The 20,212-nt window shown below is 27.3% G+C and overlaps 1 protein-coding gene across 2 annotated transcripts in view; it reads left to right on the forward strand.

Moving 5' to 3' along the window:
- The window catches only part of LOC122509398 (phosphatidylinositol 3-kinase regulatory subunit alpha), a 114,929-nt gene that overhangs the window by 61,652 nt on the left and 33,065 nt on the right, over positions 1 to 20,212 (forward strand). Inside the window, exon 6 of one of the 2 annotated variants that reach the window (XM_043623431.1) lies at positions 18,653 to 18,762. In XM_043623431.1, the coding sequence (XP_043479366.1) occupies positions 18,653 to 18,762 (110 nt within the window). Of the gene's footprint in view, positions 1 to 14,436; positions 18,763 to 20,212 lie in introns of those variants that run through there. The other variant, XM_043623430.1, reaches the window with a different exon arrangement.

Here is a 20,212-nt window from a genome sequence, read left to right on the forward strand (position 1 = left end):
AGAATGAAAATTTTCCTGTTATCACTATTTTTATTGGAGCCGTCTAAAAAAAAAAAATATTATTACATGTCGATCGTAATGAGTTGAGAATTTATTTATTTTGAAATGGGTGGATTTTACAATAGAAGGTATATATATATACATGATGCATGGTTTGATTTTAAACAGTTGTCATAAAATCATGGTTTAAAGGTAATGAAATACAGAGGAAGCATAAAACACTTTGAAAAGGTTTATAATCTCATTTTATTGTCCTGAAGATTGCGTAGAAAGTTATAGACTTTTTTTTATTATTATTGTTATTATTATCATTTATAGATGTTGCTTTGTTTGCAAAAAAAAAAAAAAAAAAAATTGAAACGATTGACATTAATCGTTTTGAACATAAAGTTGCGAGTATAATGATTTTTTAATTGAATAAAAAAGAAAGGGGAAATAGTTGTTTTATCGTTAGGATTGAGAATAAATTTCTCGAGTGTGTTTGTGTTGGTGAGAGTTAAAGTTGTGTGAGAAGTTTGTGTCTAGTGGTCGGAAACAACCGAAGGTAAACGAATTCGACTCTATACTTGTGAGATTTAGAAATTTATTCTAAAGTTCGAAATTTGTTTTAAATTTATCGCGATTTTCTTCTTTGATTTTTCGTTTTGTTTTTCTATTTTATCTACTTTTTCGTTCTGGTTTTCCTATTTTCTGTATTTTTACAGATATTTTTCTACTTTTCCCACTTTTTCCCTTATTGATTCCCTTTGATTTTCAAAGTTTCATATATTTTCCATTTCTTATTCTACTTTTCCGTTTTTTTCTACAAATAAAATTTTTTTATACTTATCCCATTTTTTTTTCTTTACTTCTTCCATTCTTTTCTCAACTCTTCCTATTTTTTCTACTTTTCCTACTTTTTTTCAATTGTTTAAATCTGATTTTCTACTTTTCCTATATTTTCCATTTATTTTTCTATATTAAAATTTTTTTTTCAATTTTTTCTTTACTCTTTCTATTTTTTTTACTTTTCTCAATTTTTTTTTGATTTTCTACTTTCCTATTTTTCAATTTTTTTAGTTTTCCTAGTTTTTTCTCTACTTTTCCTATTTTTTACATTTCTTTTTCTACTTTTTCCAATTTTCCTCTACAATTTCCATTTTTTCTATAATTTTCTCACTACTTTTTCTACTTTTCACACTCTCACTGCAAAAATAGGTGACTTTTTTGACATCTTAAAATAAGATGATTTCTAAAGTATCTTACTGATTTCTAAGATGCTTTATATGTTTTAGCAATGATCAAGGTATTTTTTCCATCCTAGGAAAATAAGATACTAGTGTAAGTTTTTTAAAGTATCTTAAATTAAGATGTTTGTGGCGCAATAAGATGTTTAGCTATTAAGTAACTTGTGCATCGTAAGATGTGACAAAAGTGTAAGTTACTAAAAACTAAGATGCATAAAGTGTTCTGCATAAAAGCCTATAGTTAACCACAAAACTTTTTTTCCCGAAAAATATACGGAAAATGTGTCCACGGAGATATTTTTAACATATTAAATTAAGACAGTTTCAAATAAATAAATAGACTCTACCAAAACATCTTAGAAATTACCACCAAAACAAATTTTTGCAGTGTACGCCTTTTCAGGCGTGGTGCAAAGCACAAACTCCCCATCGTAAGTGAAGGAAGCCGATAAGAATAGATCTCCCCCAATAAATTTGTTGCAACAAACAACACTAGTCAGCCATATTTGCAATGGCATTAAACATGTCCCAATGTGGCAGACATTCTTTGGCAATCAATCCCGTTTTCACCAATCCTAAATTTAAAATGTTTCTGCCAGCGTTAATATCACGATTCCACCGTGTCCTGCATGTCGAGCAATATGTTGTTCGATTACGGAATGTTTTTACACGAACATTACACCTGCTGCACATTACCGTAGTGCGGTGCTCGTTGACGAAAACGAGCCTTTAACCACGGCGGTATGTCAGGTTGTCCTACAACAATCAATTGTTTTTTTTTTCCTATCGCCAATAATGTAATTCGCAAGTAAATCAGTTTCTCGTTGAACTGACATGTATTTGTCCCATTTAAGAGCAGCAACTTTTCGTTGTTCTAAAAAGGGTTGATTGTAATAAAATGATTTTAACATAAACTTTGTTAATGTTATAATAAAACGGGCATCTTTGTTGTTGACTTTTTCCTTGTATTCTTCAGTATTGAGCAAATCTTGGTAATAATTTTTCAAACCATATTTGTACAAAATTTCCCTCCTCCTATTTTGACCAGTAAGCCATCGAAATGACGAAGACTTTATTTTTACATGTTTATCGACAGCATTTATATCAAAAAAATTCCCGTTCACTTTTCGCTCGACTCCACCAAAACTAAATTTCAATCCAGGATCAAGACCCTTTAAGATATCAAAATTTTTTAACTCTTCATTCAACACTGGATTTTTAGAAATTGAAAAATTTATTTGTTTCTTCGGTTTTATTAAATTGTAAATAACAGATACTCCAACTCCATCAGTCATAATAGTCTCTGAAAATTGCAATTTCTCCTTATTTATTCGTAAATTAGAAACATTAAATAGTCTCGTCCATCGATGAGAGTTTTCGATATATTTATTTTTGTGTGTTTCCTTTAAAATTTCGTCATGCGCGTTTATTAATTTTTTTTTTATCATCATCATTAGTAAGCAAAGCTCATAAATGTTTGCAATTTTACTTGTTAGATTTTAATAGAAATGTGATTATCTATGCTTTTAGAATTGCTGTTTTTTAAATGCAGCAGTATAGCTACTTCTGGTTGCACACAAAAAATATAAAGGAGGAACAACTACAATGGTATAGTTTGATTTTTTAACGCTAATTGCACCACCGACTAGAAATTTAAATATTTTTAACGAGTACATTCTTTATACATTTTATAGTTTGTGGTTGTAAACAATGAAACATAACCTTTCAATATGTCATAAATTATTTGTAAATATAGTAGTGTTATAATAGTGCGGTTTAATGTTCTATATTTCCAATTTATTGTTGAAAAATGTAATAGTAAGAGACCTTTAGTATCTTGCAAAAAGATACGACAAGTGTTTTAATTTAAGATACTTTAAGTATATTTTAAAAGTGTCTACACGGAGAAACTTTTAATACCACTAATTCTTAAAACTGGTGAGACATTTTAGTATGTTAGGTTAGATTCAAGGGAAAAACGACATAGGTTATAGAAATTGCTATTGAGACTATCAAAAACACTCATTCAGTATATATTTTACAGTTCTTCATAAGGAAACTAACGAAAATTAGTATGTTGTTTTAGAAAGAAAATAATAATTTTTGCAAAGTTGGGAAAGCCATGAATTAAAAAGAAACACAACAAATTAATTGTCTATAGATACTCATAGAGACGATAGTGATACTTGGATCTGATGGTAGATGGCATTAGTGTATGTCACTGTAACTGTAGGTAAATATATTTAACACGACGTAAGAACCTAACCTATATTATTAACGCACACACGCACACGCAAGTAAAGACACGACGATTGGTCACGGAAACCGAAAGATCGCAGGATTCGTTAGAAGTACACAGCTGAATCGTCCTTATATATTAAACGAGTGGAAAAATATGTGCCTTCGAGAGAGAGCATTTTTTAAAATAACTTACTAATCAAATTATGTAAATAAGTAAAAGTCGTGAAAAAAATTATGTTATATTGAGGAACAGTTCTTGAATTTAATTTGGCATGAGGAGACATTCACGTTTATTAATAAAAGGTTTTTTTCTTTCATACACGTGTGAATTTCAACTTCGAAAACATTAGGGTTAGTTCGCGACGTCAGGTGATGGACTCGGTGATGCTCGGGCGAAATCGGTTAAGTCCGCCCGCAGTCCTTCCAAAATTGGTATGTTACGTTAGAATGTCTGTTATATATTCTATCTATATGTGGAAAAAAGGTTAGAATTACCGTATTATTTCACAAACAAAAACTAGCATTTTATTCTTTTCTAAAGAAAAATAAGACTATTTCTAATGCAGATAGTAATTTTTGTACACCGAAGGTTGCTTAATATATAACGAACTTATCATATTTTCGTATTAATGTTGAAATTATTAGCACAACGCACGAAAAATCCTCACATTCTAACGTACTTTTAGAATAAAGATAACCAAATATATTTAATATTAGAAGAAAAAGTTTCTCCGTGTACCAAAACATCTTAAATTAAGATGTTTCTTTTTGCAGTGCTTTTTCTATTTTTCCCTCTGATTTCCTACTTTTCTTTTTTTTCATTTCAGTTTTAATTTTTCAGTTGTATCTTTTCTTGTCCTATTTTTTCCATTTCTTTTTCTACTTTTTGAATTTTTTTCTGTGTTTTTTCCAATTTTTTCTCTACTTTTATCATTTTCTTTTTCTACTTTGAATTTTCATCTACATTTCCCAGTCATTTTTATACTTTTACTTTATTTTTCTCTTCTTTTTCTTATTATTTTTCTACTTTTTCCTTTTCTTCTTCTATTCTTCTGTTCTTTTCCTACTTTTTCTTAATTTTTCTCTATCTTTTCCATTTTTCAAATTTTAAATTTTTTTCTCAACTTTCCTATTTATTTTTGTACTTTTGTCACGTCTTCTATATTTTTTATATTTCTTTTTCTAAGTTTAACATTTTTTTCTCTTAATTTCCAATTTTATTCCACATTTTTTATACTATGAGAAATTATTATTTTTTCTATTTTTTTTCATTTCTTCTTGTTTCTTGTTTTCTGTCATTTTCATTTTTCTTCAATTTTTCAAATTTTTTCTTAACTTTTTGCATTTTTTTCTCTACTCTACTTTAAAAAAGTGGGCAATGTAGAAAAAAATGTTACTTTTCCTATTTTTTCTACTTTTTCCTTTTAATTTTCTATTTTTCTTATATTTTCCATTTCTTTTTCTACTCTTCTCTTTTTTTTTACTTTTTCCTATGATTTTCATTTTTTCTCTACTTTTTTTATTTCTTAAATTTTCATCTCATGAGAAATTATATTTTCTCTACTTTTCCCATAATTTTTCTCTAGTTTTTCTACTTTTCTCATTTCTTTTTTATTTGTAAAATAAATAAATAAATTTTTTCTACAGTTTTTACATTATTTCGTTATTTTTTACATTTTTTTCTTCTATTTTTCTCAGTTCTTTTTCTATGCTTTCCATTTTTTCTCTTTTTTAGATTTATTTTTCTACGTTTAAAATTTTTTTTACATTTTTATCGCAGGAGAAAATATTATTCTCTTCACTTTTCCTAGATTTTTTTTTTATAATTTTCCTATTTACTTTTTTACTTTTTCCATTTTTTTACTGTTCCTATTCTTATCTTTGCTGTTGATAATTTAAAAACAGATAAAACGAATATTATTAGTTAAAATACGATTATATAATTAACTTTTTTTTTACATTTTCAATATTTTTAAAAATATATTTTAAGTTTTCTTTAAATATTCCAATATTTATTCAAATATTTTTATGTTTCTTTAAATACTCCAATATTTATTTAAATGTTTTGACAGTTATTTAAATATTTAAATAGTTTAAGCCAATAGTGTCGTAGTTAATTAAATTATTAATTAGGTAATTAAATTTCAAAAAATAAAAAAAAATTTTGTTTTAAATCAATATAATTCAATTCAATTCAATGTTGTTTTTTTTTTGTTTAAAAATTAAAATGAATGTTTTTAAACTAAAATTATTGTTTCAAAGACAATTTATTTGAATTGAATAAAATTGATTGGTTCAAATACAATTTATTTGATTTGAATAAAAATTATTCTATTCAAGTAAATACTTATATTTGATAATAATAATTGGCTATTTAAATAAAATAAATTTTTCTCATTGTAGTTTAATTTTTTGTTGGTACCGTAAGTACTATAAAGAAAAATACTCAAAAAACAATGAAATTGTAAAAAATGGACCAAAAGTCAGTACTTTTGGTCAATTTTTTAAAATTTGATTGTTTTTTGAGATAATAGATGAAAAATGATTTTTTGTACGTACATAATGATAATAATAAGAATAAATAAACGCGGGTTCAGGGCGACTTTAGATTGAGGAACGGCGTTGAATTCGACCTTGAACAGGATGTTTAATATGAAGCGCATGCGTGTGCATAGATTCGATCATCCCATGTCCCCGAGCTCCCTTTCTACTCCTTTAACTTTTCACTTTCACATCCTTGTCACATCCCTTTCTGCTTATATATATATATATATATATATATATATATATATATATATATATATGTATATACAGTGGAGAGAGAACCCTTCGGTCGTCAAAGCGCGTATTTTACTCACTCTCACACACCTTTGTAAATATTGCACAGCATTCGAATAAGAACGAAAGTAAACGTGATAATCAAATCACATATATGCAATCCCAACGTCCCTATCTCAATATAAGAACAAGGAGAGAAAAATTATTCTTCTATCGATAGAAATTTGTAGATATTATTTGAGAGGATATCAAAATGGAAATTGCGGTTTTGTTTGGCAAGATATCGATAAAAAAATACAAATTTTTGAAGCCATTTGTAGATTTTAATTAGTGAAAAATTTACCTTTAACTCCCAGTTGGATTTTATGAAAATCCCACCTTTTGGGAGTTAAAGCAGAAGGAATTAAAATTTTACTGTTTTTTTCTTTTTTTCAGAAGGGAAATGTAGGGAATGTGCGAAAAATATTATAGTAGGGAAATTTAGTTTTTAACATGAATTTTTGAGAAACGAGCTATATATGCAATTAACGAAAGTGAGGATATTTATTTGAACTGATTCAATGAATCGTCTTTAGCTACTATTACATACTTGTATATATATAAGAGATGCTCCATTCAATTAACTGTAATTTCAATTAGCAGTTAATTGATAGAAGCTATTACTGACTCGAGGTCCTTCATTTACTGATGGGTTATAACAATAAAACTTTGAGTAGCCATTTTTATTTTAAAGACGCAATTTTTCTTAAATAATTGTAATCTGCGTTTTGTAATTTGCAATTCGAAGAAATCAGAGAAAATGTGTAAAAATCAAAGACTACTAAACTTTTTATGTTTCAAATAAATTTTCTTAGGAACAAATTAATTTTTTTTGTGGAAATAAAATTTTTATTCGGACCAAATAGAACTTATTAGCAACAAACAGAGTTTTTATTAACCAAATAAGAGTAGCAAAACAACAATTATTTGAACCAAATAAAATTGAATTATTACAAGTAAAGTTTATTTGGTTTAAATAATTTTTATTTGCTACGCAATTCAATTTTATTTGGTTTGAATAAATTTTATTTCTTACAATTCAATTTTATTTGGTTTAAATAAACATTATTTGCTACAATAAAATTTCTTGTGGACCAAAAAATAAAGTTTATTAGCAACAAATAAAATTTTTTTGAACCAAATAAAATTGAATATAATGAATCCAATTTTTTTATCCAGATAAAATTCTATTTGGTTGAAGTAAATTTTATTTGGATAAAAAAAAATTCGATTTGGAACAAAGAAAAATTTAGTAGCAACAAATAAAATTTAATTGTAAGAAATAACATAATTTCTTTGAACCAAATAAAATTTTATTTCGTTCAAATAAGTATTATTTCTTACAATTCAATTCTATTTGGTTTAAAGAAATTTTCTTAGGCACAAATGAATTTTTTTTGGTGGAAATAAAATTTTTATTTGGACCAAATAGAACTTTTTAGCAACAAATAGATTTTTTTTAACCAAAAAAGAGTAACAAATTAAATTTTTGTTAAACCAAATAAAATTGAATTATACTTACTACAAGTAAATTGTATTTGGTTTAAATAAATTTTATTTCTTACAATTCAATTGTATTTGGTTTAAATAAATTTTATTTCTTACAATTCAATTGTATTTGGTTCAAATAAATTTTATTTCTTACAATTCAATTTAATTTGGTTCAAATAAATTTTATTTGTTATAATTCAATTTTATTTGGTTTCAATGAACTTTATTTATTAGCAACAAATAAAAGTGAATTGTTTAGAAATAACTTTTTTTTTGAACCAAATAAAATTCTATTCGGTTCAAATAAATCTTGCTTGTTACAAAAATATGCATTTATTCAAAAAAAATTGATTAGCAACAAATAAAATTTTTTTTGAACCAAATTAAATTAAATTGTAACAAAAAAAATTTTTTTGAATCAAATAAAATTCTATTTGGTTCAAATAAATGTTATTTTTTACAATTCAGTTCTATTTTGGTGAAATAAATTTTCATTTGGTACAAAAAAATTTCATTTGGAACAAATAAAAATTTATTCGCAACAAATATATTTTTGAACTAAATTAAATTGAATTGTAAAGCAAATAAAATTATTTTGAACCAAATAAAATTGAAATGTAACCAATAAAATTTAATTTGGTTCAAATGAATTGTATTTCTTGCAATAAAATTTCCTTTGGGACAAAAAAAAATTTATTAGCAACAAATAAAATTTTTTTGAATCAAATAAAATTGAATTGTAAGAAATAAAATTTTTCTTTATGCTAATAAAATTCTATTTAGTTTAAATAAATGTTATTTCTTACAATTAATTTCTAATATTTGCTTCAAATAATTATTTGTTACGATACAATTTTATTTTGTTCAAATTAAATTTATTAGCAATAAATAAAGTTTTTTTGGAACCTAATAAATTGAATTGTAACAATTTTTTTAATTTTTTCAACAATTGTATTTAAAAATGGTTGAAAAAATTAAAAAAAATTTATTAGTTACAATTTAATTTTGTTAGTTTTCAAGAAAACTATTTGTTGCTAATAAATTTAATTATTTAGTCCAAACAAAAATTTATCGTAACAAATAGAATTTATTTTGAATCAAAAAGTATCAAAATTTTGATACAGTTTTTGTCTCAATTTGATATTCTTAGAAAAACTTTGTATCTATTATCAAATAAACATTTCCTTGATTAAAATAATTTTAATTTCAGTCAAATAAATTGTATTTGAAAATATACTGAAGTATATTTAAATCAGTAATTTCAATATTTTAACCAATAATTTAATTACTTGATGCAAATGCAATTTAATTGACTTGGAAATTATTTGATACAAATAGAAATATTAATTTGAAAGACATAATACAAATCGATTTATTGGAATTCAAAAATTTTTCTTCAGAGTAAAATCCCGTTGGGACATGAATTTGAACTGCCTTTTTTAGAGTCTATTGACCCCCTACACACTCTCAAAAAAAGGGAAAATTGAGAAAAAAATTTCCTTCTCTAAATTTCGCAATTAAAAACAAGAATCATTTCTCATTTTATATACAGCTTCTCACAATCAGTGGATTTTATTCATATTTTCCAAGAGAATTCTTTTTTAAAAAGAATATATAGTTTCATTAATCGTCATTTCTTTCGTTTGCTTATCTAAAACTCATCTCATCATCATCAGTATTCCATCATCGGAATATTCTAATGTGCGGTCATTAAGAATTCAGACTTGGTACCACGTGCAATGTGTGATTAGTAAGATGAGTTTTCTGTGTGCATAAACTTGTTTCCACATTTTGTAATGCCGCCGATCATAATAATCGTATTGCATATTGTACACGAGGACAAAGTTTCACGTTAACGTATATATATATATATACATAAAATGATAATGCCGTTCTTCTCTTAAACGCGTTACAGAAACATTCGTGGGTGTAACATAGCTAACCTTCCGGCTGTCGCACACACCTTGTTCGCCTTCGGCTTGATTTAATCGATTACTCGGTTAACGTATCGCTTTTGCAGAGGAAATATTCATGCTGATGCTAAGACAAGCTGCTGGATAAAATCAGGTGTACTAGATTAAGGAAGTGACTTTAGATTTTATGTACACTTAAAAAATGTTGATTCAAAGAGAGGGTGGAAATTTTCATCGCGAATATTTTTTTCTTTTCTATTTTGTACATAGGTTTTTTTTATGTCCACTCTCTAAATTTGAATCAGTTAAAAATCGTAAATTTAAGTGACAATCAGTGACTGACTTTTTGTTTCTGAATCAGTTCAAAAATCTACTGAAACATCAATTATTTTTTGTTGACAATCAGTGATTGACTTTTTGATTTTGAATTAATTTAAAAAAATGACTGATTTTCAGTAAAAAAATAACTGAAAAATTATTTAAACTTGACTACTTTAATCAGTTTAAAAAATCTACTGAAACATTAATTATTTCTTATCGACAATCAGTGACTGACTTTTTTCTTTTGAACCAGTTAAAAAAATGACTGATTTTCAGTAAAAAAAAATAATGGAAAATTATTTAAACTTGACTAAATAAATCAGTCAAAAAAATCTATTGAAACTTAAGTTATTTTTAATTGCCAATCAGTTATTCTTAACTAAATGTTACTAGAAATATTTCTATTTAAATTAATGACAGAATTTTTGCTTCTAAATCAGTTATTTTTAACTGATTCAAATTTATAGAGTAGTAAATTATTTATTTGTTTCAAATAAATTTTGTTTGGTTCATATAAATTTTAATTGGTATTCAAATGAATTTTATTTGTTCTAAATAACAAGCCTCGGTTATTATGACTTTTTCGACTTTTTTTTTATTTATTTTCAAAAACTGCGACTTTTTCTCGATTTTTCTTCCAAATTTTCCAACAAAATACTACATTTTTAGTAGAAAATGCAACTTATTTTGATTTTTATACTAGTGTGAAAAATAACAATAGACAAATTTTTCAAAAATTATTTTTGAATAGTTTTTTTAATTAAATTTTGAAATATATATAATTAAAAGGATTTTGAAGAATTGAAATTTTGGAAAATTTAATTTTGAAAATAATTGATTTTTTTCATCAAGTATTTTATTAAAATTTTTCAAAATCAACTTTTGGAAAATTTTAATTGTAAATTTTGAAAATAATTGAATTCTCAAAAATTTAAATGAAAAATCTTCAAATGTAAATTTTGATAGTGAAAACTAATGAAAGTTAGCTTATAAAAATTATATTAAAATATTTTTGAAAAAAGTGAATTCTTAGAATTTTTTTCATTCTAATTTTTTAAAAATTCAATTAATTACAATATTTTGAATTATATATTTCCAAGAGTTCTTTTAAGAAATTCTTTTAAGAAATTTAATTTTTTTCGAAAAATAACATTACAATCACTGAAAAAACGATATTCTAAATTTAAGAATATAATCTTGGCTCCTATTTAAGTATATTTTCCATGTGTTTTATTCTTAAAATTAAAAGGAAAAAGTAGGGAAAAGTTTCTTAAAATAAGAATATTTTTTTATTTTAAGAAAATTTTTCTTATTTTCATAGTATTATATTTTAACTTTAAGATTAAAACATATGGAAAATATACTTAAATAGGAGCCAATTTAATTATCTTTGAACAATGATAAATTCAAAATTTGTTTAAATTACTTTTTTAGACTTATTAAAATTTCGGAGAGATCATGTTAATATTTATAATTAGAATTCTTCAAAAATTTGATTATTTTTTTTACATTTTTCAAAAATTTAATTATTTTTAAAAAGTTTTATCAAATTTCAATTATTTTTAAAAGATTTGACCGAATTTCAATTCTTTGGAGTTTGTTCAATTATATAGAATTGAAAAACTATTATCTTTCAAAAAATATTTCAAATATTTGAAAAAAATTAATTCTAAGAATTTCTTGAATTAATTTTTTACAATTATCGTAAAAAATTGAATTTTTATATTTAAATAATTGAATTCTCGAAGAACTTTAGGAAAATTATTAAAAATAATTGATTTAGAGATGAAGTTTAATTTAAAATAATTGTATTAAATAATTGAATTTTGGAAGGGTTATGGTTGTAATTTTTCAAAATTATTAAATTTCAGAAGGTTTTAAATTGAAATTTTTTAAATTTTATTTCCCGTGGAAAAACAAATGATTAAATATTTATTTAACAAAGTTATTGAAGTTTTGAATAATTGAAATTAGAAGTAAGTGAAAGGTTTTAAACTTTAAAGTGTAAAAGCACTTTTTATTGATGTTGCTTATTTTTCATTTTTAAATCTCTCGCGATAAAATTCAACTGATTTTCTCGTTTGCAAAACTAGTGTTGTGTAGGGTGTGTAGTTCTATGTATGTGAAAAACTTATTTGAATTTCAAAAGAGGTTAAAAGACGACTAAAAGTATTATATTCTGAGAGATGAAAATCTTTTGAAATATTAAAGAATTGAGAATTTTGCTTGGACAAATATTGCATCGTGTCAGCTTTAATGATATTTTTGTCTATGAACTGTGCGAGAATGAAAATTTAATGAAACGTCGGTATGAAGATATTTGAAAATATTTTTTGCTCATGCGCAATTATTGTGAGTTGATTTCTTTATTCGATTGATTGAATGTTAAGTAAAATTGGGAATGGTTGTTGGGTATAGAAGTACCGTTAGCAACAAGGTGTATTTTTTGAGAAGGTGAAAATTTTTATCGATTATTTATTTTTGTTAGTTATACACTCAGCAAAAAATTACGTTTGAAGCAATTCTCTGTAAATTGTTGTACTAACCTAAGTTTTTATAAACATAAAATTTTATAGACTTAAATTTTTATGAACCTAAATTTTTATAAATCTAAATTTTTATTAACCTAACTTTTTATGGACCTAAATTTTGATGAATCGAAGGTTTTATAGACCTAAATGTGTACAAACCGAAGTTTTTACAAACTTAATTTTTTAAAAATCGAACTTTTCATAAACCGAAGTTTTTATAGACTTAAGTTTTTAAAAACCAAAGTTTTTATGGACCTAAAATTTATAATTTTAAGTTTTCATATTTCGTTGATTTAACCAAAATTCTGGTGGTAATATTTGAAACAAAATTTTTTTCTGACTGTACTTTTGTTGATTACTTTTGTCTTGTATATTTTCTTCTTGTTTGCTTCTTATAATGAGAAGCTGGTGATCAATAAAATTCAATGAGTAACAAAATTCTTAAGGCAGGTCAAAAGGAAGTGGAAATTCGTTCAGTGAGCTTTTAAAAGAACGTAAAAAGAAAATTAGAAATTTTTTTTTTTTGCTTTGCATTATGTAATTCGATTTTTGAATTTCATACAGTACCGTCCGAAATTGTCAGTCCACCCATTTTCAAAGGAATGACAAACATTTTTTAACATAAAATTCATAAAAAGTAAAATTTTTTTTGGTTTATATTTTGAAAGACGATAAAATTTTGAAAAGAATAAGACCTTACAGAAGTCATTTGGCCAAAATTTGTAGAAGATATTCTTAAAAATCGTCATTTTCAATGTTTTACAAAAAATTGAATAACTTCTAAAATAATGAACGCTTTTTAATAATCTTAGGCTTATTTTAAAGACCATTTTCTACAGAATAAGAATTACTTATAGGCATTAACCTGTAATTTTTAACTTGGAATAAGCTTGACGTCAAAGTTGGACAAAAAAATTCAAAAAATTTGAAATAATATTATTAAAAGAAAAATAATTTTTGAAATTCAAACATATATTTTTATTAAAATTTCTTAAAAAATCTACACCATATCATGTTTTATATATGTTCTAGAATAGTTTTTAGTACAAAAAATTGATTTCAAATTTTTCCAATTTTTTTGTCTAATTTTGACGTCATGCTTATTCCAAGTTAAAAATGACAGGTTAATGCCTATAAGTAATTCTTATTCCGTAGAAAAAGACCTTTAAAATAAGCCTAAGATTATTAAAAAGCGTTCATTATTTTAGAAGTTATTTAAATTTTTGTAAAACATTGAAAATGACGATTTTTAGGAATATCTTCTACAAATTTTGTCCAAATGACTTCTGTAAGGTCTTATTCTTTTCAAAATTTTATCGTCTTTCAAAATATAAACCAAAAAAAATTTTAGTTTTCATGAATTTTATGTTAAAAAATTTTTGTCATTCCTTTAAAAATGGGTGGACTGACAATTGCGGACGGTACTGTATTCTTTAAGCTTTTTTCTACCTGCCATCAATATTATCCAATTCATTAACGTAAGTTCAATGCATATTTCAGGGTCATTTTTTATTCTCTTTTTTTTGTCGGAATTATTCATTCAAAATGCGTTTTAAACCGAAATTTATTCGTCGGTAGTAGAGACAGAATCTTTCTATTGTTGCTCCAAAAAAAAGGGGGTGATGATCAGTTGATAATTGATAATATTCGAAATTTGAATCTGATTCGAAATTTTAGTTTCTTAACAACTGAAGATCAAAATTGGAATTTTGGTTTAAATCCGGATGTTCTGAAATCGAACGATTAAATTTTAAACCCCCCTGTAATTTTATTCTTTTGAAATTCTGGCGAATTTCAAAAGAATAAAATTAGAGAGGGGTTTAAAATTAAAAAAAATTTTTAGATTTTTTTCACGATTCGCAAGAGAGTGAAATAAAATCGAAGAGATTTTCTCGAGACTCGGGGTTCTGAAGTACGATAATACTGTCCTGAACGGGTAAAGGCCACGAAGACAACCGACATACTGCGGATTAAACCGAACTCGAGCATGAGCGGTCCTCGACTCTTTGGTGCGAGCTATGGCTATTGACCGAACCTGGCGAACCGGCCGGTCAGCTGTGAGCTGAACCGCTACCGACTCTAATATACAATTTTTTCTCCTTGCCAACAAATTTTCAAGTGTCGAGATCATCGAGCAAACGAAACTGAAAAACATTCCCAACAATTAAACGGCAAAGACAAATGGCAAAAAATATACAAGAAAGAAAAAAGAAACCCCGGATCACTATCGTCAAACAGAAGTGATCTTGCGCGGAATAAAAAAGAACGATACAACCGGAGGAAGCAGTCGTGCACCATCTCTTTTGCCTTCTAGTCGCTCGACAGTCGGGTCGACCAGTGCGTGCTTGGAACTCTACCATGACACTTCTCCGGCACTGATTCTCGCCACAAGACGCATTATATATTACAAGAAAAAAAAAAGAAAAGATAAAATCTGGTCAGTGCTTTTTAGTAAACGCGAATCTAACTTACAAGAAGATAAGATTTTTCAAGTGTCCCCTCCGGATAGAGAGACAAAATACGAACAAAGTGAATTAATTCCAATAAATTTCCATCCAAAGTGAAAATTTCTTTTTCTTTTTTTTTGCTCTCGAGTGAAAAAAATTGTGCTAATTAAATCGGATTTACTCAGTGGTGGAAGTGCAAAAAAAAGGAGATATATAAAGTGCATAGTTACAGTGAAATTTTCTATCCTAAAACACCAAGTGCTTAACAAAAATTTTCTCCCCCACCCCTTTCTAAATTCCAAAAAATGAGCCAAAATATTCAATTTGTTTTGGCGATTTTTCGAAAAACCCAAGTGTAGAAAAAGAGGGTCACCCCTGAAGATGATATCGTCCCTGGCAAGCTCGTAAAAGTCGTCTGATCGCATCGATCGCCGATTCTCTCTCTCTCGACAAAGGAAAAGACAGTCAGTCAAAATTTCTACTTCTGCCTTTCTTTTTTTCGTGAAATTGCAAAAAACAAAAGGAAGAAAAAGAAGAGGAAGGAAAAAAGAAGTTTTTTTTTGAATATTAGAGAGCAGAAAAAATTTTTTTTCTATACCTCACTGCTGTAGAATACAGTGCAAAAAAAAGTGATAATCCGTAACATGCTAAATGAGATGACAAAAAAGTGATAATATGAAATTTTAGGAGTTATGCATAAGGCAATGTAGTTGCTAGCTAGGTATCGATTTTTGTTACACTGTTTGTTACAAAAAAATTTTCCTGCAATAAATTTTCGCTGGGTTAAAGTTTTGTTGGAACCCATTTTTTCGTCAAATAATTTTCTTTGAGACTATTTTTTTGATGGAACCAATTTTTTCTTCAGCAACAAATTTTTGATGGAACTAATTTTTTCTTCAGCAAATTTTTTACACTTTTTCTGCAACTAATTTTCGTCAGCAAACTAATTTCTCTGCAACAAATTGTCAGCAAAGGTTTCTTACAACAAATTTTCGTCGGCAAACTGTTTTCTTACACAAGTTTTCATTGGGAAAAGTTTTTCTTCATACAAATTTTAGTTAAACGACTAAAAATTGTTACGATTTTGTATCAAAGTTTTGTTATGGAGCAACTGATTTTGTTACAACTGAAAGTACCTAAAGATTCGGTAACTGGTGGAAAATACAAGTAGTTGGTAAAAGAATTTACTTGTACTGTTTGATACTTATTTACGACAAGAAGTTTAGTGAAGAAAAATTTAGTGGAGTGAAGAAATTTGCCTGATAGGAGTAAAATTTACTTGGTAAAAGAGTACACGAATTTACCACTTATTTGCGAAGAGAGTAACTTGGTAGTTAAAAGAGTTCTTACCAGAAGAGTAAGAAATCTACTTGGTGAAAAGTAAGAAGACAAAAAAATATTTGAAAAGAAGAAAGAGAAGTACCCGACAAGAAGGAAAAAAAAAGTGAAGAAAAAGTTTAGTTATTGGTAAAGAGAAATGAAAATTGACAGTGGAGATGTATTAGAGGAAAGAAAGGCGATTTTTTTCACTTGACGAATGTATAATATATGGATGAGAAAGGAGGAGGTGGAGGAGAGGAGAGAGAGAGAAAGGATCTTGATAGAGAGGAAAGAGAGTCATTAACGATCAAGTGCTAGAATCTTTTTCTTCAAAGAACCTGCAAAAAGCGATGCTTGAAAAACCTGTCGAATCGCTCAGGTCTCGAGGCTTCTGTAGTGGGTTCCGGCGAAAATTGCGCTCACTGTAGTGGGCTGCGTCGAAACCGGTTTCGTTTCGCTTCGAATCTCGCGTTTATAAAGGTCGTGCGTCGAGGGAGGAGTAAGACTCGTGGAAAACGAATTTACACGAGGACACCCGCACACGAGTGAGAGAGAGAGAGAGAGATTTCTTATCTCTTTTTGCCTGTCATGATCTCTCTACAACGACTCATGTCGTCGTCTTCGTGACCGGTTCAAATTTTCACTATAGTTTCATCTTTCTTTTGACCTTGACCGAAGGAAAATATGATTCCTTGTTCGAAAAATGATCCGATTTGTCGAATTTTGTCAAGTAGTTGTGGTTCTTTAGGATTCTTCTCTTCTTTAGCTGGAGAGTTGAAAACATTAGTTGGAGAGTTCTAAACTTTAACTAGTGGGTTTCTGTACTAAAGGTGAAAATTTTCAAGACGAATTTTTGAAAAGCAGATGACTCTATCTTGTAGATAGAAATTTTCGAAAAGCAGTATAAAATTGTGGCAGATATCTATCGTGTAGATAGAAATTTGTGAAGTACTGGACATCTTGTTTGGGACAAGATGGAAGATGGTAATTTAAAGGAGGAACAGGATTCGCCTGAGAGGATTTCGTTAACGATGAATCGTCTAAAGACCTAATTGTTATCTAATGATCCAAAGAGGTCAAGTGATTAGTGATGAAGCGCGCATCAAGCGCTTCTACAGTGGCACAGGTGCAGTCCGTGATCTTGCCTGGCAAGATTCACGAATTACGTAGCCCAACATTACTGCCGACAACAGAGGAGCTCAATGAGACAATCAGCATCAGGTCGATAAATGAACATCACCATCAAACATCACCACAATCAGTAAAAACAACTGACAATCGACAGATCGATGAGCAGAGTAAAAATTCAAAGTCACCAAAAGCAGCAATGTCCCGATTGCTGACTGTTGACTCAGAGAATTATATGCTACGTAAAGGTTCAACAAACACATCATCGAATCCGTCGTCGATGTCGGATATCGCCAGCAATCAACAACAACAACAACAACAGCAAAGAGATTGTCCCCATAATTTTGCTATTAGCACCAGTAAATTGTCCGCCACTGGAAATGGCACCTACTGTACGGCAGATATTTCATTCGTGCAAGTATCAACGGTAACGGGCAAACCAAACAATCTGGAGAAGTCAGTGGTGAGCGTTTGCGAAAGTTCCCAGAGTTACGACGAGACTAACCAGTCGATTCGTTCTCTATATTCCGATTCCACAACAACAACATCATCATCATCTTCGACGACAACAACTGGGAATCATACAACACTCCTGACGAAAGGAGGCGCCACAGTTGCCCAACGACGGACATCTAATCAAATAGCCTTTACAAATGGAACAAATGTGTCTTTATCAATTTCTTCCTCCACCTCTTCCTCATCTCTTATCGTTCCCTCGTGTCCTTCCTTAAAACAATTCTCACCTGATGTAAGTAAAGTACTTGAGAGTCATAATAATGTTCTTGCCCACAAGAACAATCAAGATGAACAATTAGTGATTGATAATAATTCCCGTTTAGATGATTATGACGATAAACATTTTGTATCATGTGCAAGACCATTGTCCTTTCACAGGCACATGTGCTGGTGTAGTCCTCAACTGTTGATCTCGAAAAATTCATCGGTTAGTGATACCGATATTGAACTTTCTAAAGCAACAATTAATATTAATAATAATAATAATAATAGCAACAATAATAACAATAATAATAATAACAACGTCAAGTCTTTAATCGGAAGTGATAATACAACAACAACAACAACAGCAACTGCAAAGAATAGTTTTTTGCTTGTTAACGGAGTGAAAAATGGTTGCGACAGTAAAATAGTTGATAGAAAATTAAATCATTCGTATCGGAATCTATGTTGTTGTATGTGCGGATCTTTCTGTCCTATAGAGTGCCACGCGTGCTTCCACGTCGTCTGCTCGGAATACAGCGGACAGCATCTGTGCCAATGGAGTTCCAAGGGTCACGCTTTGCCAGGACAGGTCTTCGACAAGGAAAAGGTCAGTGTACAAGACGTTACGATCTTATCTTTTATCGTTCTCTTTTTCTTTTTTTTTCTTTTTTTTCATCATTATTCTTACCTTACACGTGCCACTTATATAGGTTTTTTTCCCCTCCATTTACATTTACAAAAAAGTGTGAGTGGTATTTTTTTTATTCGCGCGAAGGGAAAAAAAAAGAAAATTGAAGGTCGAATAACCAGTGGAAAACCGGAAGATCAATGCATTGTTAATGTTTTTTTTTTAAATGTTTTAAAATGCATTATATATATAGGAAATAGGTATTCTCGGGCGCGCGTATATTTTAATAATTTATTCTAAATTTTACCCTTGAGTAGATTTTATCGCAGTGCTCGTGGACAATAATTTACATGCGTTATATTCGAGGAATATATTTTGTATTTATATATAGATAGTTTTCAAGTTTACTTTTTTTTTTTTTTTTTTTTGAAAAGTTTTGTTTTTCCGTTTTCTCTTTTTTTTTCTTATTTATTACTTTTTATTTGTACTCTTTTCTTAGGATATTCGAAGTTAAATCTAAATTCGTGATAAAAAAAGAACATTTAGAGAAGGAATTATTTTTATTTATTGTATACTGCTGGGTATCTTTTCGTCTAAATCTGAATTAGTTAAAAATAACTAATTGTTAGTGAAACATTTACTGATTTTTTGCTTCAGTAATTAGTAAAAAAAAAATTAATTATTGGTAGAAAATAAATAATTATTGATTGAAAATAATTTATTGCTAGTAGCTCTCTAAATTGAATTAGTAAAAGTATTTAGTAATTTGAATTAGTGATTGAGTTTTTGTTTTTAAATTGCGGTAAATTTTGCTAAAAATTAGTAGAAATTACTGGAATTACTAGAAATGACCATAATTACTAAAAATTATCAGAATTACTAGAAATTACCAGACTTACTAGAAATTATTATTTATTAGTAAAATATTACTAATAATTAGTCATATTTTAGTAATTTAATTAACAACTTTACCAGTAACCATTAGTGAAATTTTACTATTTTTTAGTACAATTTTACTAATTTAGATTCAGAGTGTAGAAAATAACTAATTATTTTTAGACAATAATTAATTATTAGTAAAAAATAACTAATTATTGGTAAAGAATAACTAATTATTAGTAAGTACATAACTAAGAAAATAGTTGACTAATTGAATTAATTACAAAAAATTTTAGTTATTTCAAAAAACATTAACTTTACCTTTTTAACTATAATTGAAATAAATAAATAAATAAGAACTATAATTTAAAATTGTTTAAATTAGTTAATTAGTTATAACTAATAAATAAATAAATGAATAAATTAATTAAATTATTCAGTTGAAAAGTGAATGTTCCTAATAATTAGTCATTATTAACAATTTGATTAGTATGAATAATATTATTTGAATCAGAGTTTTTACTATCAAATTATTTATTTTTAATTATAA

Source organism: Leptopilina heterotoma, unplaced genomic scaffold (genome assembly GCF_015476425.1).
Source record: "Leptopilina heterotoma isolate Lh14 unplaced genomic scaffold, ASM1547642v1 Lhet_60, whole genome shotgun sequence".
In the NCBI taxonomy this organism is placed as follows: domain Eukaryota; kingdom Metazoa; phylum Arthropoda; class Insecta; order Hymenoptera; family Figitidae; genus Leptopilina; species Leptopilina heterotoma.